The sequence below is a fragment of the Delphinus delphis genome, chromosome 3, assembly GCF_949987515.2.
Source record: "Delphinus delphis chromosome 3, mDelDel1.2, whole genome shotgun sequence".
NCBI classification, from domain to species: domain Eukaryota; kingdom Metazoa; phylum Chordata; class Mammalia; order Artiodactyla; family Delphinidae; genus Delphinus; species Delphinus delphis.
In genome coordinates this window covers 109014091-109037095 of record NC_082685.1, presented here as the reverse complement: position 1 = coordinate 109037095, position 23005 = coordinate 109014091, and the positions used below count along the sequence as shown (strand labels likewise).

The following is a 23005-nucleotide window of genomic DNA, read 5'->3' as shown; positions in this document are numbered from 1 at the left end:
AATAGATGGAATTCAGGGAATCCATAGAAACTTGGGTTCTCTACCCCCAGCACATCTTTAGATCTCTGTAAAAGTAGATGCTGTTTGGAATATTCATATGTTAGTGTAAACATTTTGTGACCCACAATCATAGTTTTACTATTCTAAAACAAGCAACAACAACAACAAAATCGGGAAACCCAGGAAATGTATGAAGAGGAAAATAAAGTTGCCTGCAATCTTATCTCTTAGTGATGACCACTGTTAATATTTAAGTGATAAATAGTCATTTAATAGTTCTTATGAGGCTGAAAGGAGCCTTTGTCAGGCTGCATTTGGGGTAGGTGGTGGATTAAACAAATAGTAGAAATATTACTGGCTCAGGGCATTTCAGAAGTCAGAGGCAAGGTATTTGCTAGCATCTTTTGTAGTACTTTTTGGTTTGATATTTAACTTAGATTAGAATTTTCTCTTGCGGGGAGCAGGCAGTCATTATTAGGGTGAAACTATATAAAGTCTATGCATAGCTTCTCACATTGAATGGAAGACAGTTTTGCTCACAGGAATGTTCTGGGTATAGAATTTATGTGGTTTCTTTTCCATTTAGATTCCACAGAAAATTTTTATCACATATCATTTAAATGTAACCTGAAATGACTGCCCTTTAAAAATAGTCCTTAACTAAATTGCATTGAATTGTATACTTTGTGTATTTTTATAATGTACATGTATTGTACATTCTATTTTTAAAATACAAAGTAAACTGTATTAATGCTATTTATCTACCTTCAGTGCTCCAGGAAAATTAAATTTGATTTGCTTTTTATTATGTTATTTTATTACTCTAATTATATAATATGTACCTTATTCTTATGTAAATAAATTGATTGAGATCAGATTATGAAGGACAGATGGCAGAAGTGCCTCATTCTTTGAATTCAATTTGGCTTTCTTTTAAACTTATTTTCCAGCTTATAGATAATCAAGTCTAAAGTGTTTTACAAAAATAGTAGGAATTAGTGCAACCCTTAAAATGTAATGCATCGTTTCTTCTGCTCAGAGTGCAGGGGATTTACTTGTTCCAATGGTGCATCAAATAAATCCTTGGTATCTTGGGAAACAGGCCCTAGTGTTTTTACATCAGGAACAGCTCTCACTTGACAGAATTTTAATTACTGTGTGTTCTTCACTTTTGTGATCACCAGGTTCTCTTATTCAAGTACCTTCCGTTGAGAGGGGGAAACTTAGTAAAGTTCGCCTGGGTTCATTGTCTTTGAAAAAGGAAGGAGAAAGACAATGCTTCTTGTTTACAAAACACTTTTTAATTTGTACAAGAAGTTCAGGAGGAAAGCTACATCTGCTCAAGGTACTGGTTTTATATGACTATTCCATTTATGTTCCATGCACTTAAGAGGCATTGAGGTTAACTTAATTATGACTTTCCTATGCCTGCTATCATAAAATAGATTGTCAGATTTCATGGTGAGGTAATATACAGTTACCAATCCTGACACTTACTTTGTTGTCAGTTGGATGCAAAGTAATAGAAATGTAAGTGTGCATTGCCATAAAGAAGAGCAATTAAAATCATAACCTGGACAAAATTACTAGTTGGTGACTACTGAGCTACAAAAATCTTGTCAAATTACTGCAGTGTACTGACTATATAATATTTAGTAAATGCTCCTTTATGTTGCTCAGTACCAGGAGTGAGCAAACTATGGCCCGCAGCTTGTTGCCTGTTTTTGATAGTAAAGTTTTATTGGAACACAGCCATACTCATTTCCTTACATATTGTCCCTGGCTGTTTTCATGCTTTTTTAGAACAGCAGATTTGAGCAGTTGCGATAGAGATCACGTGGCTTGCAAAGCCTAAAAGGTTTACTAGCTGGCTCTTAACAGAAGTCTGCCTGTCTGTACCTTCTGTTATTAGTGCCTGAAAACATTATCCAACATCACAACCAAGGCTTCCTACTGCTTAAATCACTTCCTGGTTGGAGAGTTCTGCCCTTTGCTGAGGTGCATTCACTCTACAGGGCCCCTGAGGTGCCATATAGTCTCCCATAGACTGACTTGCTAAATTTTATAAACATCGGGAGTGAGAGTCGAATGTGGGGAAGAACGTGAAGTTCAATGAATTCAATTACTTTTACACATCTAAGTTTAATTTTGAACTCTATGAAAAATTATTTATGAAGTACAATTGCTGTTTTCTTTTGTGGCAGTTTGAATGTAAGGTTTGCAAATCACAGGTTCCCAACCTGTGAAAGACTCTTAGCCTCTTAATGAAAAATTGGTCTGTTTCCAGACAGGTGGAGTTCTCTCTCTAATAGAATGTACATTGGTTGAGGAGCCCGATACAAGCGATGATGACTGTAAGTCACATACTATCACTTAGAATTATATTAGAATTAAATAGTCCTATGGTTTTTATTCATTCATAGCTAAGAAGAGCTGCTTAAGGAAGCAGGAAAGATGTTAAGAATAAACTCCCTGAATTCATTTATATATGAAAAATTCTGTTGAGCCATTTAACCTGTGACCTGGTTAAACCGTCTTTGGGAATTCACATTTTACTGAATTTGTCTCTTGATAGTGACTGCAGTGGCAGAAAAGAAAGAGATTGAATTAGTGTGTTGGAATTCCGTAAATTATGGAAATTAAAAAGAAAATAAAAACATGAAATGAGAAGGAAAGCAGGATCCTAGTCCTGAGTAACCTACTGATCTCAGTTTCTTCATCTGCTTATGAGCTTAACAAAGCCTTCCCCAGGCCCAAGAAGCACCATATTGCTGAAATGAGATTCTGGACTTAAATGCACATTGATTGTATTACTAGAACCATGTGAAAGCAACTATCACTCATATTTTTGTGTTCACATCTAATTGTTTGGTTTACATGTGTTGAAGCCAAAGGTTCTGGGCAAGTGTTTGGACACCTGGATTTTAAAATAGTGGTGGAGCCTCCTGACGCTGCCCCTTTCACTGTGGTCTTGTTAGCACCTTCACGCCAGGAGAAAGCTGCCTGGACAAGTGACATCAGTCAGGTAAGCAAGTGGCTTTGGCCCTAAGTTGGGTTTTGTTTTTGTTTTAAATTTTACAACATAAACTTTTGGGAAGGAGTTTTAGAGTCAATTTATTTTTATTAGAAAATTATATCTGGTTGCTGTGGTCACTACCAGTACCACTGTATGTCTTCATGTATTAAATCATTTGTGGTTGTTGTTTGTTTAAAATTTACTTGAAATGTAGTTATTGCATTTTGTGTCCTGGGCACTTTTTTACAAGCTGATAGTGTAGTCACTTGTGTTGGACAGTGTTAAAATTGCCCTGTGAGTAATAAATTCTCCAGTGACCTCACTAGATTTTTTTTTTTTCTTATTTGTTACTGAGGTAGGAAAATGGTGAGAGATTCAGAAAAGGCTAACAAGGACTATGGAATCAAATCAAAGAAGAGATACTGTCTGTAGTATGAAGCCTGCAAATGAGCTCCTGTATTTTATATAGAAAAAATTAGGGAACAGATTTGCTTACCTTTCCTTGATCAGCAATGCCCAGTTAGGGAATTGCTTCATTTATTCAGCATTTGAAAGAATGTCAAAACTAGTGATGACTGGACTTGGGCATTCTTCAATCCAATTAACCAATCTAGGTGAAAAGGGAAGCTGTGTAAGGAATTAACCAATCTAGGTGAAAAGGGAAGCTGTGTAAGGAATTAACCAATCTAGGTGAAAAGGGAAGCTGTGTAAGGAAAATATTAAAAGAAAGCTTGATTATTATCTTCAAAGTTGTTAACTCAAGGAAGATTGGGGCAAACAGGAAAGGCATATGCTATAGATCCCATTGTCTTCCTTTTCCGAAGAGCTCATAGTACTTATATAGAGTAAGTCCCCTACATACAAACTAGTTCTGTTCCAAGAGTGCATTCATAAGTCCAGTTTGTTCATAAGTCCAACAAAGTTAGCCTAGGTACCCAACTGACACAATTGACTATATAGTACTGTACTGTAATAGGTTTATAATACTTTCACACACAAATAATACATTAAAAAACAAACAAAAATTAAAGAAAACATTTTTAATCTTACAATACATTATCTTGAAAAGTAGTGTAGTACAGTACAACAGCTGGCTGTTCTTAGCATACCAGCTACATCACTGCTACTTTTGCACTTGCTTCCGGACATCCTGGGCTTGAAATAAGGTACTGTACTACTGTACTCTATGTAGCACTGCACAGTAAAGTACACAAAAGCACAACCACTTGTACAGGATGCACGCACGTGACAATATATGCCAGACACAGGAACTAACTTATGTGATTGGACATGCGAACACATGTTAGCATCTTTGGAAGTTCAAAACTTGAAGGCTCATGTGTAGGGAACTTACCGTATAAGACTTAGGTATAAATAGAAACTATATCATAGTTCTTCAGATACTTAATTTTTTTCAGAGTGACTGAAAACTGAGGGGAAATAGAAAGAAAATGAATGGACAAAATAATTATTTTTGTGTGTCAAAGAAATTTTACAGTCTCATTTGACCCCTACGGTAGTATTCTGAAGGCTAACAGAAATAGTAGTCCCATTTCACAGGTGAGAAACCTGAGGTTTGGGAGGTTAATAAGCATTTGTCCAAATACACAACTGTGTTGAGTCAGGACTCAAACCTAATCTAGGTCTTTTATTAGCACTCTAAATATCCTCTACTGGAATTCTGGATTTTTACTTCTTTTCTCCCAGGACTCTTTTGATGATGAATAAATAGCTGAAGTGAAGGTGCTGCTTTTCTGGTTAACAGAGGAATGAAAATATGGGCTCTTGTGTATTTGCATAATTACATCCTTGTGGTGATTTATTAATACTTTCATTAGCTCTATGCTGTATGAATTAATACTTTAATTAAGTCTCTGTAGTACACCTTTTACCTGATGAGACTCTGAATCAGCCATTGATTCTATGCACGTTAATTGAGCAATCACCATGTGCTGCCAGGTACTGTGTAGGTACCAGGGATATGGCAACGGTCCCTGCTCTCAAGGAGATAGGCAGGCTAGTAGGGAAGAAAGGGAAGTAGACAACTTAATGCAACAAAATTTTGTATGTGTTTCCTACTCATCTCAGCCAAGATGAGTAGGAAAAATAGGGAGAATTGGAGTGTAGGCAAAGATGTTTTTCCAGCTGCTTATAGCTTCTACCTTATGATGTAACTGGGGCTCCTAAGATACAGAGTTGATAAAAGCGCTAAGTGATCTTCCTTAGGGGGCCTGGTGAGGCATTGCTAAGAGAGAAAGACCCATGGGGTGCATGAATGATTCTATGCCTGGTCCTTTAAAGAAAGGATCCAATACTTTGCTTCCCAGAAGCCTCCAAGTGATTCTCTCTACTTAGTCTACATCTTGAGTTGAGTATACAACTTCTTCCTGTTTCTCCAAGTTTCTATGACTAATATATTAAGCTGATTATATGTACAATTGAACTGGAGAAGGAAACAACAGAAAATTGTATCTTTCTGAGGGACGATGATATCATTACATGAAATTACTGTGTTCCATAGAGCTTTGATATCGTGTGTCTTTGACACTTATGATTTCAGCCATTCAATAAATATATTTTGGTTAAATAAAGTACCAGTGCCACTAACTATTTAGGCACTTGTGATATATCATGGACAGGAGGCAACAGCAACAAAAAATTCCCTGACCTTATGTAGCTTACATTCTAGTGTGGGGAAAACTGAAAATAGCAGTATACATAATAAGTAAGTATATAATATTTTATGCCAGAGGGTGATAGGCCAGGGTAAGAAGGATTGGGCTACTGGAGGTAGATGGGGGTTGGTACAGTTTTTTAAAAGGTGAGCATCTTATTTTGAAGAAGACATCTAAACAAAGACTGCAATAAGTGATGGAAATACCGTGTTGATATTGTAATGAAGGGAAAGTCGTTCCCTTGGCAGTGCAGAGGGAACAGCCACTGCAAAGACTCTAGAGTAGGAGGACACTGCATATTTTGAGTAATAGCATGAAGACTAGTGTGGCTGAAGGGGAATGTGCAAGAGGGAAAAGAGAAAAAGAGGAAGTAATTTAAGTGGAGTTGTTAAGTAAGCAGTGGGATATAGATGTTAAGCGCTTGGAGGGAGGTCCAGGTGGGAGACTCTACGCCATTTAGATGGTATTTAAGGCCTGTTGAGATCACCCAGAGAGTAGATGTAGATAGACTGAGAAGAGGGCCATGGACTGGGTGAGGAGTCATGGAGAACAACAAAGAAGAGAAGGAATCAGCAGAGCAATTGGAGGATAGCCAAGAGGACTTGGTGTCCTGTAAGTCAAGTGAAGAAAATGTATCAGGGAGTGGGGAGTGATTATGTCAGCTACTACTGAAAGCTGAGTATGGTAGTGAGTGTTCTGAGATGCTTAGTGATTTTCCCAACTCAGGGTTTGAATGGTGAGTGGTAGAGACAGAGTGCTTCACTACTGATTGAGCCTAGCCTACTGCCCAGCAGCCTGCATCTCAGCCAGGCTTTGTTCTCTGCTTAAAGCATTTTCATCTTATGGGGAAAATTATGTGCTATACACACGTTAATGGAATTTGTCAGTATTCCAAGTATGCCTCTGGACATATTCATTATTAAGATGAGTCTACAGAATGCTTGAAAATGTACTTTTTAATATTTTATCATGTATATGTAAAGATATGGACACAAAAAGGAAACCAGAAAGACTCCCAGCACCTATATCACTAAGTAAATGTTTATCAAAGTGTCTTCCACAGATAATTACTGGAAGGTTTTTTCCTTTTTTTTTTTGAATTTTATTTATTTTTTTATGCAGCAGGTCCAAAGGTTTTTTTTTTAATACAGATTCCTGAAACCACATTCCAGAAACCCCCCAGGTTTAACAAGCTCCACAGATCATTTTTGTGCAATTAAATTCGAGAAACCCTGTTCTGAAAATCGAATGTTTCCACCTCTAAAACCCTCACAATCCTGCCGTAGAGAAATAATTTAACAGTTTGGCTCTAGGTGTGTATATGCATCATTTTTTGCTTTTTACATCTTTTTATATTCCTGTGAATTCTTCATATTGGTGTCTTCTAATATATTCTATCATGTTAACTTACCACTTTTCTAGCTCTTTCTGAGTAATTAGGCATTCAGGCAGTTTCCAAGTTTCAGCATTAATATATGATGTGGTGCTAACCATCTTTGCACAGGGAGTTTCTCCGAACCTTTTAAAGGTCCCTTGGTGGTGTATCTTACCCACAGCCGGTAAGGCTGGTACAGGGGGCCTGATCACTTTCATGATTTCATGATACGTGACTCGACAGACAGCCCAAACACTCCAAGGAATATGTAACTCATCATTTCACAACATCATCAGCAAGGTATCTATGCAACTTTCTTCTAAGTCCCGCCAACGTTGAGTTTTGTCACATTTGTCACATTTTCCTATTTAATGGAAAAGTGATATTGCTTTCTAGTGGTTTTAATTTACATTTCTGTAATTATCAGTGAGACTAACATTTTCCACTGTTTCTTGTCTTTTTATACCAAATGGACATTTATCCATTGGAGCTATCCTTACAGACTAGGGAAATGAGCTTTTTCTTTCAATCCAAATTATGACTATGTTCTCCATTATTTTGTCTATTTATTTTTGTCACTCTTTGTTTTGCAAAACTTTAATTTTTCCTGGCTTGATTCGATACCACCTTGCTAAACTGTTGTACCATGTTCTACCAATCACGTGTAGTTCTTATTTGAGATAACAAAGTGGTGCCTGACTATTGATATAATCCCAGTTTCACATAGAGAACTCTATACAAAAATTAAAATGTTTAGCTTTGTCAGGCCTCTCTCTCTGAAGCTGTAATCTTTAGAAGTAACAATGGCTTGAACGCTTAATTATAATTTTAGTTCCACCAGCAAGGTCATAATTAACCGTTGGTGCCTCCAACAAAATGTGCAAGTGGTTAATGGTCTTGACCAGTAATTCTTCCCTTTTTCATCTATTTATAGGGAAAAATCTGAGGCTGAAGATTTGACCATTCATTTCAATATAGTGCCTTCATTTGTGCATGTCTTACTGTCATACATAATGGTGTATTATTTTTCTATAATTATGGGTACCAACTAAAATGCAGAATTAAAATTCACCTCTGAGCTTCTTGGTTTGGGCAGATGTGTCAAAATACAGGCAAATTTGTAGCACACTGACATGCTTCTTCCCTTAAAATAACTTCTCTGGAATCAATAGGGAATTTTTTACTTTAATATAAAAAGGTGAAATTAAAAGAGAAATTGAATTTACTGTTCTTCCTACTACTTAGAAGTATTAGGAAGGTAAAAAAAAAATATGGTGACACAGTACACCACTGACTTTGACCAGTTATTTCCTTAAGCAAGGCCCTCAAAAAACCTTGCGGGAGGGAATTCCCTGGTGGTCCAGTGGTTAGGACTCTGCACTTCCACTGCAAGGGACACAGGTTCAATCCCTGGTCGGGGAACTAAGATCCCACAACCTGTGCAGTGCGGCCAAAAAAAACCCCAAGAAACAAAAAATAAATCAAAAAAATTACCTGGGGCTTCTGTGAGTGTACATATTCCCAGGCTCCACCCTGGTCAGAATCATTACAAACTGAACTAGAATAGCCATGACCTAGGAATCTGCTTTTGTTAATATCCTATTAATTTCAAGGTTTATAGTAATTTACATAAATTCAGTACATCCTTAAAGATATGTGACATCCTGATTATTTTCATGTCTTTCTTCTTAACTGAGTGAACTGCATTCATTTTCCCAGGACTCAGTCTCTTCTCCCCAACACAACCAAGATATGTGCTTATATGATCGTGAATATATACCATGGCTTCCAATATAAATATATTCATACACACATTCGTAAACATAAATTCTGTTGTAGTTTAACTTTTTTCTGGAAGAGAACTCTTTCTTCAATGTAGCAGTACTGAAAATGCCAAATGGAAGTGAGATAAAAGCAAAATACTCTGGTTGAAGTAGAATTGGTGGACCCAGAGCCCCCAGGAGTCCTGTTTGTTCACACCCTTGCTGTCACTGAAGCCCGTCTATGGAGCCTCCAAGAAATGAGTCCATTTCAAAACCACTCCTCTAGTTATAAAGCAGAAAATAGCACACCATTGTAAAGCAATTATACTCCATTAAAGATGTTAAAAAAAAAACAAAAAACACTCCTCTATTATAAATATACCGTAATATGTTTTATATATACATGTATGTATATGTGTGTAGATATATATATATATATATATTTATCCATCAAACAGATAGGTGTGGCAGTTATCAAAGACCTTTTTGTACATTTAAATATGACTTATTACATGGTCTTTTGAGCTGTAGTTCAGATTGGATGTACATTTTCTTCTCCTGAAACAAGTGTAAGTGAAAATTTCTTTTTCTTCCTGTTGAAAATAATTTTAATGCTTAACACAATGAATCAGAAAGATTTATGAATGAGATCTGACATTGGATAATAAGATGTTCAAAAGTGGTCACATAAATCTTCTCTTTTGGATCTAAAACACTTATCCCAAGTTTCAATTCTGGCAGTATGGAGGACTGCATCGATTTAGATCCCTTCTAGCTACAAACAAGAAATGTTTAATACATAAAATCAGTATAATAAAAAATTTAATACATTGGTGATATTTACAGATATAAAGGGAAATCTCTAGTTGCCAGAAATAACAAGGGAACTTAAAGTCAGGGTAAACAGCATGTAAACTGAAGACATAGAGACTTGGGAATGATTTTAGTTTGGATATTGGTCCCACGCCCGAGGGGTATTAACAAAAGGAGCGAGGGTTAGCCCTGGGCCCCTTAAAGGAATTGAGATCCTTGTTTGCAGCCCTTGTTTGAAGCCTGGGCACTGGAAGCCTGCCCCATGCATGAAATAAGAACTCAAAAAACCCATTAGGCCAGGAAAGACATAAGGAAGTTTGTCTTTGACTTGGGTTCTGAATTTTCTTTTAATTAATTAATTAATTAATCAATTTTTGGCTGCCTTTGGGTCTTCGTTGCTGCACACGCGCTTTCTCTAGTTATGGCGAGCAGGGGCTACTCCTCTTCGTTGTGGTGCGCGAGCTTCTCATTGCGGTGGCTTGTTTTGTTGTGGAGCACAGGCTCTAGGCGTGTGGGCTTCAGTAGTTGTGGCACATGGGCTCAGTAGTTGTGGTGCATGGGTTTTGTTGCTCCTCGGCATGTGGGATCTTCCCGGACCAGGGCTCTATCCTGTGTCCCCTGCATTGGCAGGTGGATTCTTAACCACTGTGCCACCAGGGAAGCCCCTTGGGTTCTGAATTTTTAAAAAGCTCCTTTGAGAAAAACAAATGTGTTTCTGGCCTGTGGATTTGAAATTCAGAGTTACAGTATTCACATGGTGTGAAAATTCCAAACTGAGAAATTAATGCAAAAACAATATTTGGACTGTTGCTAACCCAAAATGCTTGGTAGAAGCAAACACAAAGTCACTGCATTAGCAACACCTCAACAGTTCAGGGCTCATGACAAGGTGCTCAAAATCAAAAATTACAAATCTTGTGAGTAAACGATCTATCAAGAGCGAGAGAAGACATAGTGAGCAGTATAATTAGCACTGCTGGAACTTCAGATAATAGAGTGATAACTTAGAAAAGACTGTGAAAAAGAATGTTTAAAATATAATAAAGCTATGAAAGGAAGGAAGGGAGGAAGGGAGGAAAGGAAGAAGGAAGGAAAGAAAAGAATAGATCACTGTGTAAAAAGGACCAGGCTGATCAAAGAACCAAATAGAAAATCGAAACATGAAAACTATAGCCCTATGTCATCCTAAGGCTGTTGTCTGTGTAACTATATTATTGCTTAGACTGTTAAAGGAGACTGAAGGAACACTATATACTTGCCCCAATTCTTACCAAACACCGTCTCTGCCCTCCCACTTCCTGTGTTGATTACCCAAGTGGCATCCTCATTCTGCTCAGAAACAGTGAGAGTGAAAAGTCTAAGGAATAGCTAGAAATGTCACTGGGGTGAAGGATCACTTAACACCTCCGTCCTTTCCCTGTCTGTGTGCGGTATCTGTCCCCATACAATCTTTTCCCCCATTCCTCCAAACCCCACACTCATAGTTTGATAACAACAGGGATAATGTTAATCCATTTTCCCACTGGAATTAGGAAAGTGAATTTAAAGTAGTTTACCTTATTCATCTTTTTAAAAAATATTTATTTATTTTGTTGTGCCGGGTCTTAGTTGCAGCAGGTGGGCTCCTTAGTTGTGGCATGAGAACTCCTAGTTGCAGCATGCATGTGGGATTTAGTTCCCTGACCAGGGATCAAACCCCGGCCCCCTCTCTCTCACTGTCTTCTCCATTATAAACGCACACACCAGCCAGCCTCATCTCTTCATTTTCCCCTGTTTGTTCATGCTTAGAAATGGAGTCGTTGGCGTCTCTTTTTATCTAGCCCTGACTGAGAGCTCTCCCTTTGAGGTCCTGTGGCTGTTCTGAGGCCTAAGAGGATACCCCACCTACTGGTAGCTTGGTTCACTGGTGGAAACATTGACTCCATACAACTGGATACTAACTTAGGATATTGCAGTTTCAGGACTTATGGAAGAATACCATGTCCAACTTCCTGCTGCTCAGAACTGATAGGGGGAGCAGCATTTATTTAGCCTAAAGAAAAGCAGGCTATAAGTAACCTTTTCTGAAGAGAGTGAAATCTGTGCTTGGAACCAGACGAGCAAAGGCAGGCCCCCATTCTTTGGGGCCCACCACAGAGTGGTTAGTCTGGAACTGTACTCTTCATCCAGTGTTGAGGGAGTTTATAAGAAATGGTTTGGTAAAAACTGCGATTACTTTAAGGATGTTGTTGAGGATAATGTTCGCAACATTATTCAGTGTTTTCTTTATGAGAACCCATGAGATAATTTTCCTCTGGACTCAGACTAGGATGAATTGAGCTTCTATTAAACCATGAATTTTGTAGTTCATCATGTGGCCCCCTTTGAGTTGGCTGTTCCGTAGCTCAGCTAATTTTGAGGACCATGTATAACAAGTGTTTGGGACTTCTCAGCATAAAGTACATGTGGTGGATTGATCCCAGGCTTCATCTTATTATTTTCCACCCTTTATCCAAATCCTCTCTAATTTTCTTACTAATTTTGACTTTGTCTTACTATATGTATTTTTGTAATCCACCTATGGGAATAAGATATAGTATAAACTCACATGTAACCTAATTTGTAGTTAGATAACCATAATTATTCATATAAAAAGATAACTCCAAATTCCAGGTGCTTCAAGAAATGAATTGAGGGGAACTTTAAAATATTCTACTTTATTCCCAGAAGTTGAGATCCTCTATACCTGGTCACTGAAATAACGGCATAAGACATGAGGAAACAAAATTTTAAGGAAAAACAAGGCTGAAAATGGCTGATATGCTAAGTAGAGGATCAATAGTTAGGGGATGCCGGTGACCCAAAGTTTCTTATATGCATATTCATTCTTTTATTAGACATTGGGGTTTAGGATAAACCCTGAGTTCAAGAGCTCTGTGAAAGCACTTGGCAATCAGCTTCTTCACACCATTTAATTACAGTCATAAAGTACTACATGGTATCCTAGTAACTAAAAGTAATTTCTGATTTTAAAGATTGTTTAAATCTCAAAATAAATCCTTCTCTAACCCAAAGTAATTGCAAAGGGAAATTTTGAATTGATAAGGCATAGATATAAATTAAAAAGGTAGAGAAAATTAGCAAAATTTCCTGAAAGAAAAGAGAAAGGAGATGAACTGGGCTTTATGTGTGCCAGAAACAGGAGAAATTATACAATACATCCTCACCGAACTAAAACGGTGCCGGTAGAAACTGCTAGAGAAGCTAGTAAAATGTGGGAATTTATTGGCAAAAAGCACCGAGAAGCAGGCACAGAGCTTCCTAGTGAGAGAGAAGATGAATTCCATCCAAGCAAGCCACCATTTCTGCTCTGCCTGCCCCATACCACCCACTAGGGCAGAGAATGAATATAGCAGAGGCAGTTTATACCTCACTAGAGGTGTAAACTTCTCAAGTAGTGCTGGGACTGCCAGAGAATTGTGCCGATGTGACATTGTGCTCAGAATCCTTGGGAAACACATTCTAGGAAAATGTAGCCCTTATATCCATCCTCAGGCATTTGCCAGGTGCACAGTTTTGGTATTTGGATATTGAATCTGTTCATCAATGTGTAATGTTTCCCTGCCTCTGTATGTGTGTGTGTGTGTGTGTGTGTGTGTGTGTGCATGCGCGTGTGTGCATATGTGCACAAATGAGAAACTGAATTGTTTTGTGATTATAAATAATTCTGGGAAGATATGCTCCGCCTACGTTTTCATGTGGGTTTTAACTGTCTATTTTTTAATTTCACAGTGTGTGGACAACATACGGTGTAATGGTTTAATGACTATAGTGTTTGAAGAAAATTCCAAAGTTTCTGTGCCACATATGATTAAGTAAGTGTGATAATCCTTTCTCTTACATTTTAATCAGGATCAAATTGGTAGAGAACATAAAACCCTGAATAAAATATTGTTTCAGTAGGCTTCTGCTTCCTACTCTGAATATGTTTGACAGTAATGTGATTGATAATTCATGATATGCCATTATAAATAATAAGACTATCACAATGGTTTTTCAGATTCATAGTTTATTGACTCACAGCATAGAAAAATAGTTTTTCATACTGTTTAGATGCCTTCCTCTGTACAAAAAACCTTTCAAAATTTTCAGGTTCAATGGATGGACCTAGAGATTGTCATACTGAGTGAAGTAAGTTAGACAGAGAAAGAGAAATATCTTATGGTATGGTATCACTTATGTGCGGAACCTAAAAAGAAATGATACAAATGAACTTACTTACAAAACAGAAACAGACTCACAGACTTAGAGAACTAATTTATGGTTACCAGGGGGGAAGGGTAGGGGAAAGGGAGAGGTTGGGAGTTTGGGATAGACATGTACACACTGCTGTGTTTAGAGTGGATGGCCAACAAGGACCATATATAGCACAGGGTAAGCTGCTTTATATTATGTAACAACCTAGGTAGGAGGGGAGTTTGAAGGAGAATGGATACATGTATATGTGTAGCTGGGTCACTTTGCTGTGCACCTGAAACTGTCACAGCATTGTTAATCAACTATACTCCAATATAAAATAAAAAGTTTTTTAAAAATTTCAAGTTCAATAGGTAAAGTTGTGATAGCCAGATGTGTCAGAGGGTGGACAAAAGTTTGGCAGATTCTTTTGCTGTCTTCTCAGTGGGTGTGAATCATATTAGTCAGATTTGGTTGTAGAGATACGTTTAGATTTTGAAGACACTCAACATGAATTAACTGACTTTTCCATGGTACCATTTACCCACAGCCTGTATATGGATTTGTCCCAGAGGCTATTGCCCAGCCCTGCCATCCTGCTCTCTGTATGTTTTGTTAACAAAGCAAATCCTAGAGAATGGACTTGAGGTCACGGGGAGGGGGAAGGGTAAGCTGGGACGAAGTGAGAGAGTGGCATGGACATATATACACTACCAAACGTAAAATAGATAGCTAGTGAGAAGCAGCTGCATAGCACAGGGAGATCAGCTTGGTGCTTTGTGACCACCTAGAGGGGTGGGATAGGGATTGTGGGAGGGAGATGCAAGAGGGAGGGGATATGGGGATATATGTATATGTATAGCTGATTCACTTTGTTATACAGCAGAAACTTACACAACACTGTAAAGCAATTATACTCCAGTGAAGATGTTAAAAAAAAAAAAAAAGAAAGTGATCAACACTGAAAAAAACAAAACAAAAACATACAAACAAAAAAAAAGCAAATCCTATAATTTAATTATGATCACTAAGGAAACTAGTTTTAAGATGAGAAGTTATACCAATAACTGCGTGCCATAGCTCTCTATATTAATGCTTTTGTCTCTACATACTTTTTTGTTTCCAAATTCAAAAATTGTTTTAGGAGGATTTTCAAGCTAACCAAATTGTTCCCTACTCTCATTTTTTGGTTATTTGCAGTCCAAATTCTAAGAATAAAATGTATTTTTAAAAGCAGTCCTGTTATATCTTTCCAAAAAAGTTATATGAAACTAAGAAAATGTTTGTCTTCCATGCCTTTTTATGTGGACTGTTTTTAGGTCTGAGCTGTTTAAGACAAAGAAACAACATCAACTTTTCTCTTCTGATAGATATTAATTATAATTAGCATCATTCCAATGGTATAAACTTTAAAACTTATTAATTATTGTATCAGATGAAGGCAGAGTACATTATACTAGTGCCATAATTACTACAGAAAAAATATAAAAGGATGATACTGTTTTAAATTGCTAGTCAAATTTTAAAATATTTTGAGTAGGGTCATTTTAAAACTCTTGGGCAAAGATTCCTTTAGCATTCAGTTTTCTAGGTTTTTAATTTAGTATAGTTTTTAAAAAAACAGGTCAGTTAAAAATGTACGATACTAAAATTAAAACCAAGTGTGGAATATTAAGTCAAAAGTTTCAAATTATGACTTAATTTTTAAGTTCACATCACCAGGTTAGTTTTCTTATTAGTTTTCTACCATAGTATTCTTATTTTAATATTTCACAAAATAATATATATTATCTTAATTTCTTATTAAGAGTACTTTCGTGAAGCTTAGACAGCCATGAAAGTCCAATCTGCTTTAGAATGAGAATAAATAATAACTTGGTGGCCAAGTTATAAGCTCCTAAACCTTCGGGCAGCTGCACACCCACTATGTATACATTTTGTTCACTTTAAAAATTAGTACAGAAAAAAGCTTTAGTTCTGTGCCTGACCAAGTTATGGCTGGCGCCGGAATGCATCTTCTTTCCTCTGTGGTGGCAGTTTGACTAATGCCCATGTCCAATCTCATTTGTATTGATATAACTGCCTCCTGTACAGACCAAGACTTTCCTGCGTTTGGGTGCACAGGGAGGGTCACTGCAATGAGTTGGAACCACTCTCCTGGGAGGACAGAAACCTGTATCACGGGCTGTAGGGATTTCCCATTGGAGCCACACATGTTTGGATGCCCATCTGTACTCTACTAGATATATTCCCAAGGCAGAGTTTAATGTATTTCATATCTTTCCTCCTTCTATTTTTCCCTGCTTCATTGAGCCTGGTTCTCCTCAGTCAGAGAAAAGAGGATGATTTTGCAATCTCTGTTCCTTCTGATAGTCTCCTCCATGGCACTAGTCTACCCTAAATTCTGTATTCTTGCCTCCTTGCACATCTCTCTGGCTACATGCAATGAGAAAAAAAAAAAAAAAAGATGTTTTACAGAGCTAAAAGAAAAAATTATCCTACCCTAATGGCATTACCTTGCAGGCACTCACTTCCTTTTAAAACTTACTAATTACAATAGGTGATTTGGGTTTGATGTCTCAAAATTACTTTTTTAAGTGTTTACCAAAAAGGAGTTGTTATTATCATAGGAGGCTTAAGTAATGCATTGTGTCTTCTCGAGGGTCCCTTAGGAAATTAAGATGTCGTTCAATGTAATAAAAGAAAATTAAATAATTTCCTAATATTTAATTTCTTTTCTTTACTTGAAATGAAACTGTAGTAATAACTTTGAAGGACAGTGGTGCAATTAGTCAGTTTCAATTTCATGTTGGCTACAATATATTTCTTCCCCTAGTGTTTGGTTAAAGTAATTATAGTCAAAAGATGCAAAAAAAGAGAAAAAGATGCAAAGCTCAAAACTACGAATAGAATGCAAAATCATGACATTTATTAGGTGATTATATCCCTTTAAGTGATGTTTTATGCTTTATGTATATAGGCTAACGCTTGCTTTCTTTTAATAATAGTTGCCCTCGGTTTTCTTAGAAAATAGAGATTTTAGGTGGGAAAATGGTGGGAGAAAAAGTGATTACCTCGATTAGCCATCCTCTAGACAGACTGCTTGGTTCATAAAAGTTTCTAAGGTCTTTTAACAAATGAGAAAGATTAAGAACCAGAAAAGTAAAGTTGGTCGAGGGTCACATACTAAGTGCAAAAAAGAGCCATGCTATTTTCAAGAATCTCAAAAGATGCACTTACGTATTTTCGAGATCAGTGATGTGACTAAAACTAACAGGCCGCCCTTAGTTCCTCACCAGAAGTAAGCTACTCATTTAAAATGCTCTTTCAAGCCCGCAAATGAAGTCCTTCCGTCTGCACTGAGCTTACTTTGGGGTGGAACGTTTCCAAGAGCAAGCTAAGGAAGCTATTGATTTCTTTTTATCCCAAAGAAAATAAATATATAACTTAAAATCCCTTGAAGTGCTGAAAGGGCTAATTAAGGGCACTCACAACAAGCCAGCTGATTCTTAGCAAGCAGCTGCCTCACTGAACATCACTGGCCCTGTAGTGTATCCTTTAATCAAGGGGTGAAATCCAGGACTTCATGGACTGTCTGTTCTGACATGCTGCCATGAAGGGGGACATGGGGTCTCAGATGGGAATGTGAAGGCTACGGGCAGTCTTAGCGAAGGTATGCATTTCTTTGAGCCCCACTTGGATTCGGCCTCAGCTTCCAAGCTTTTCATCTAATGAACTTGGCCTCTATGCCGGCTTCTTTTGCCCTTTCTAACAAAGGTGCACCATGGGCTGAGGGCTCTGCGCACAGCCAAGGATCTCGAGGGCTGCCGTGTGAATCCTCCCTCCAGTTTGCTGTCCACCTGGAGAGGCTGCCGCAGGCTTCCAGTGCAAGGGCCTCAGGGTGATGGGTTGAGGAGGAGCCAGGTGGGAGGTTTTAGAGAATGAGAAAAGCCCAGCATTGCAGGTGGGCAGGTGGGCACTGTTCGGGGGAAATCTTTAGAAGAGTTGACTGCCTATATTACAGCCATTACTTTTTTTATGAAGACATTTTTAACACTGCAGAATATTGAAAATGTAAGGAAAATACAACATTTCACACAATTTATGGATTAAATTGTAATCAGAAAATGGTTGGCCTTAAATGCATTTATCAGCCAGAAAGAATGAAATGGATTAAGCATTCTTTTTCTAACATTCAAGAAGTTAGAAAAAGAATGACAAAAATCAACTGTAGGAAAGTGTAGGAAGGAAATAACTAAGATAAGAATGGAGATTAATAAATTAAAATATAGAAAAACAGTAGAATTGATCAATCAAAGAGCTGGTGCCAGAGGGAAAATACCTAATAATATAATCTATTAGTTTAATCAAGAAAAAAGGGGGAAAGCACAGATGTACAAAATTAGAAGCGAGGAAAAGAAATAACCACAGATAACAGCAGTGATATTTGGGTCTCCTCTTCCTCCCCACCCCTCTGTGGGGAGAATGTCACCCGCTACTTTTTTTTTTTTTTTTTTTTTGCGGTAGGCGGGCCTCTCACTGTTGTGGCCTCTCCCCTTGCGGAGCACAGGCTCCGGACGCGCAGGCTCAGCGGCCATGGCTCACGGGCCCAGCCGCTCCACGGCAGGTGGGATCTTCCCGGACCGGGGCATGAACCCGTGTCCCCTGCATCGGCAGGCGGACTCTCAACCACTGCGCCACCAGGGAAGCCCCAACCTGCTACTTTTTAACCACACTTCTGATATTCTGATTTGAGGGCATAAGCAGTGCCCCTCCTAAATAGGGCTTTGGCTTTAATTTCCTAATAAAACATGATTGAACCAGAGAAAGAAGTGAAGGGTAGCAGAATATGCCACCCTATAATATGGCACTGTGGCATATTGATTATGTTGAGCTATAGGTACTTGAGAAACAGCAAATGCAGAGAGAGGATTTTTCTGAATTCTTCTCATCTGCCTGAAGACAGATTCTCCAAAAGGAACTCAGTTGTCGTAAATCCCCTTCCCAGGAGTTTCACCAACCATGGAAGATTGACAGTAGTCACAGGAAAGACTAGGTGTCGACATCACACCCAGGCAAACTGTCACAAACTATCATACCTTCCATCTATTCTAAGGGTTCATTCATCTTTCCTAAAAATCATTTACTCTCCCCTGAGAGGCCTACATATCCCCCCACCTCCCTTTCCCTATAAGGTGGTATTTAAGTCTGAGTTCTAAGCCACCTCTGTGAGTTTCTCATTTTCCCCTGGTTATCTCCCATGTAAACTTGTTTATTTTTCTCTTGTTCATCTGTCTTTTATCACAGGGTCTCAGCCAACAACTCAGGAGAGTGGAGAGAAAATTATTTTTCCTCCCCTGCAGAAGGAATTCACAGAGTGAAATGAATTATTAACGTCTCCACAATTAATTCTGAACTTCCTAAATTATAATGGCACATTTGATGTTTTTACAGCCCTGCTTTGTTGTATGTAATATGTCCTATCACATCTTTCATCAAATGTAAGGGGAAGCCCAGACACGAGTATATATTTACAAATATTGAGATACTCAGGGCCTGAGAGGCAGCCGCGCCCTGATTTTGTCCTCATGTTCCTGCCTTGTGCGTAGGTCTGATGCCCGTCTTCACAAGGATGACACTGACATTTGCTTCAGTAAAACACTCAACTCCTGCAAAGTGCCCCAGATCCGTTATGCCAGCGTGGAGCGCCTCTTGGAGCGACTGACAGACCTGCGGTTTCTTAGTATCGATTTCCTCAATACCTTTCTGCACACCTATCGGATTTTCACGACGGCAGCCGTGGTGCTGGGGAAGCTTTCTGACATATACAAGAGGCCTTTCACCTCTATCCCCGTCAGGTAGGCCCGGCACTACCCTGTGATGAAAGTGTGGCCCACCCGGTCCCTGGGTCTCCGTGCAGATGGGCAGCCCTGCTCTGCAGGGCGCTGGCTTGCCTTTGAACTTGCCAGGCCCCGCCAGTAGAAGCGGGGGAGTCGAGGTCCCAGACAGTTCCCGAGGGAAGCAGTTGAAGTTTCCAAGTGGCCTTTGCTTGCTCTGTGAATATTTGGAAGATAACTCTATTGTTTGGGGCTTTTCTTTCTCCTTTTTTGTTAAATTGCAGGCCCTGATTCAGTAGGCCTGGAGTGGAGCCCGTTACCAGTGTTACTTGTCTTTGGACCGCAGTTTAGTAGCAGGGGATTAGACTAAGCCTAAATACTGTCTGTGTTCCTTTGGCAAGTGTGTAGTATACATGCAGCATTTAAATGAAGGTGAATCCAGCAACAGAAGTATGATGATATTGTGGCCTTTTAATGTAGGGAGAGTGTTCTTTTTTTTTTTTTTTTTTTTTTTGGCTGTGTTGGGTCTTCATTTCTGTGCTAGGGCTTTCTCTAGTTGTGGCAAGCGGGGTGGGGGGGGCACCCTTCATCGCAGTGCGCGGGCCTCTCACTATCGCGGCCTCTCTTGTTGCGGAGCACAGGCTCCAGATGCGCAGGCTCAGTAATTGTGGCTCACGGGCCCAGCCGCTCTGCGGCATGTGGGATCTTCCCAAACCAGGGCTCGAACCCTTGTCCCCTGCATTAGCAGGCAGATTCTCAACCACTGCGCCGCCAGGGAAGCCCGGGAGCGTGTTCTTGAATGACATCAGGGGACTTATTTTCACTTGGCTACAACCTGTTAATAGCTTTTGCTCTTATTTTTAGGTCGTTGGAATTGTTTTTCGCTACCAGCCAGAATAGCAGAGGTGAACACTTGGTGGATGGCAAATCCCCGCGCCTGTGTCGCAAATTCTCTTCCCCACCACCACTGGCTGTGTCCAGAACGTCCTCCCCAGTGAGGGCCAGAAAGTTGTCCTTGACTTCTCCCTTGAACTCAAGGATAGGAGCGTTGGACCTGACCACCTGCTCAGCGTCCAGCAGTCCCACCACCACTCACAGCCCTGCTGCATCCCCACCACCACACACTGGTAAAGTACCGCTGGATCTTAGCCGAGGCCTTTCTTCTCCAGAACAAAGCCCAGGATCTGTAGAAGAGCATGTAGTTAACCCCCGCGTGGATCTGTGTAACAAGCTAAAACGAAGTATTCAAAGAGGTATTATCCAGCTGCCATACCCCGCATTTGCTGGCCCCCTGTTTCCCCACCATTCCTTCTGGAGCCCTAGTTTCCTTTCTTTACAACTTTCCTACTTCTGCATAGAAAGTAGAATGAATACAATGGCTAGTTAGAAAAAATTCCTGTAGTTCCCTCTAGCCTTTGTGGAAGGAGAGCTAGGTTAGCCGCCTTCTATGATAAAAGGCTAATTGCAGTCAGTTGTCTATGGAAGAATGGTGTCATCTAAAGTGTTATCACTGGAAGGTTCTTGGTGGAATTAAGGCTGGTTGGCTAAAGAGCTTAGCATGATATTTGGCATAGAGATAGGTTACCATGGTCCTCATCCATGACGTTGAGCCTCAGAGCCTTCTCCTCCTCCAGTGTCTACCTTAAGCACCTGTACTGCTTCCAGCCTTTCCCTGCTAATGTGACGACCTAGCCTGGAAGCTAGGTCATTAAGATGACTTCTTCAGTTTAGTTTCCAAGGCAACACTCCCTATTACAACAGAGATATAGGGAGAAAAGTTAAGTCTGAGACAGTGTTCATTTTCCATGACACAACCGAAGTGGTTTTTAAAAATGTGAATTAGATCATCTGGTTTCCTGATTAGATTCTCTAATGACTTCCTATCACACTTAGAATAAAGCACATTTATCTTCCCAAGGCCTTCAGATCCTATGAGACTTGGATGCTGTCTCTCTCTTTAACCCCTGCTCCTGCTACGCTCCCTCATCGGCTAAGCTACAGTCACATTGATTTCCTTTTTGTGTCTCAGAAACACCTGGGTCATTTCTGCCTCAGGGCCTTTGCACTTGTTTATCCCTCTGCCTGGACAGTCTTCCTATATAAGCTCATGAGATCAGCAACCTTGTCTGTCTTGTTCACCTCTGTACTGTCAGTGCCTTGGCCAGTGCCTGGCAGGTAGTAAATTGTTAAATGAATAAATCAGGCAAAGCTCTCAGGGGACTAATCAAGGATTCCCGTGGCACATCTCCCTACTCTCCTCAGCTTGGTACAACATAGGGGTTGGAGGAGGTCATCCTTGTTCTTTTATAATCCAGTGTTTCTGTGATGAAAATAAACAAGATTTCATGGCCAAGTTAGCAAACAGCTTTTTTTTTTTTTTTACTATATAGTACCTGATTTCTTTACTGATAACATAATAAAAAATTGGGCAATAAGTCAGACAAAGTGTCCAGATTTTAAAGAGGATCCCCCAGATGGAAGCATAGACCCCTGCTTTTCTACCTGCTTCAAGATTCTATGTAGTTTCTAGCTCAGATCACTTAAATAAGCTTTCTGAGTGAAGTACTTAATGGAATTTTAACTGGAGCAGTTATCATCATCAAAAGGAGCACCCATTTAAACAAGAAATTCTTGAAATTGACACGTTAGCAACTCAGGAGGATGAAAGGGGGAAGATAATTAAAAAGTCATTAGAACAACAAGCTTTAGTAGAATCAGGATGGATTTTTCTTGGGAATAATGAGGTGATGCACAAGGTGACAGGTGCATCTGGGGGTTTCATGCAGGCCAGTGCTTGGAATCTCCAAGGTGGAAATGACTTTGGGAGGCTTATCTCAAACCTCCCCTCTGGGCCAGAGCGCCCTGGGAAACACAGGAACTTCTCAGAATATGGAAAGTTCTTTCCCCCTCCTTTATTGGATTGTATTAAATAGGAGAGGGGAAATCTGGAGGTAAGTCTGGTTTCTCATGTTATTTTGAGTTAGGGGAGCTTTAGGAATAAGTATTTTAGTGCCAGACATTTGTGACTGAGGCTTTGGTTTGATTGCCCCTGAGGCTGGGATGAGAACACAGTAAGGTCTGTTCAGGAGTCATTGTGTGACCACCTTCTCTGTGCAGGTTGCTGTGCTACAGGGTCCATAATGGTAAATAAGATGGTTCCCAGGCCCCTTATATATAGTTCCCTGGAGAAGGTGGACAAAACATAAGTATAAGGGCAGATGGTACAAGAGGTATAGATGGAGTGCTCCAGAAGGTGAAAAGCAGGAAGATAATGTTTGAGCAGAATCAAGAAGTGTCATTGACATGAGCCA

At 39.3% G+C, this 23005-nt stretch overlaps 1 protein-coding gene across 5 annotated transcripts in view; it reads left to right on the top strand.

The window, feature by feature from the left end:
* The window catches only part of RASGRF2 (Ras protein specific guanine nucleotide releasing factor 2), a 233008-nt gene that overhangs the window by 105189 nt on the left and 104814 nt on the right, over positions 1-23005 (top strand). For 3 of the 5 annotated variants that reach the window (XM_060009217.1, XM_060009216.1, XM_060009220.1), the window contains 6 exons: positions 1185-1345; positions 2288-2354; positions 2889-3025; positions 13414-13496; positions 19467-19715; positions 20559-20947. In XM_060009217.1, coding sequence (XP_059865200.1) covers positions 1185-1345; positions 2288-2354; positions 2889-3025; positions 13414-13496; positions 19467-19715; positions 20559-20947 — 1086 coding nt within the window. The remainder of the gene's footprint in view (positions 1-1184; positions 1346-2287; positions 2355-2888; positions 3026-13413; positions 13497-19466; positions 19716-20558; positions 20948-23005) is intronic. The other 2 variants (XM_060009219.1, XM_060009218.1) reach the window with 1 other exon arrangement.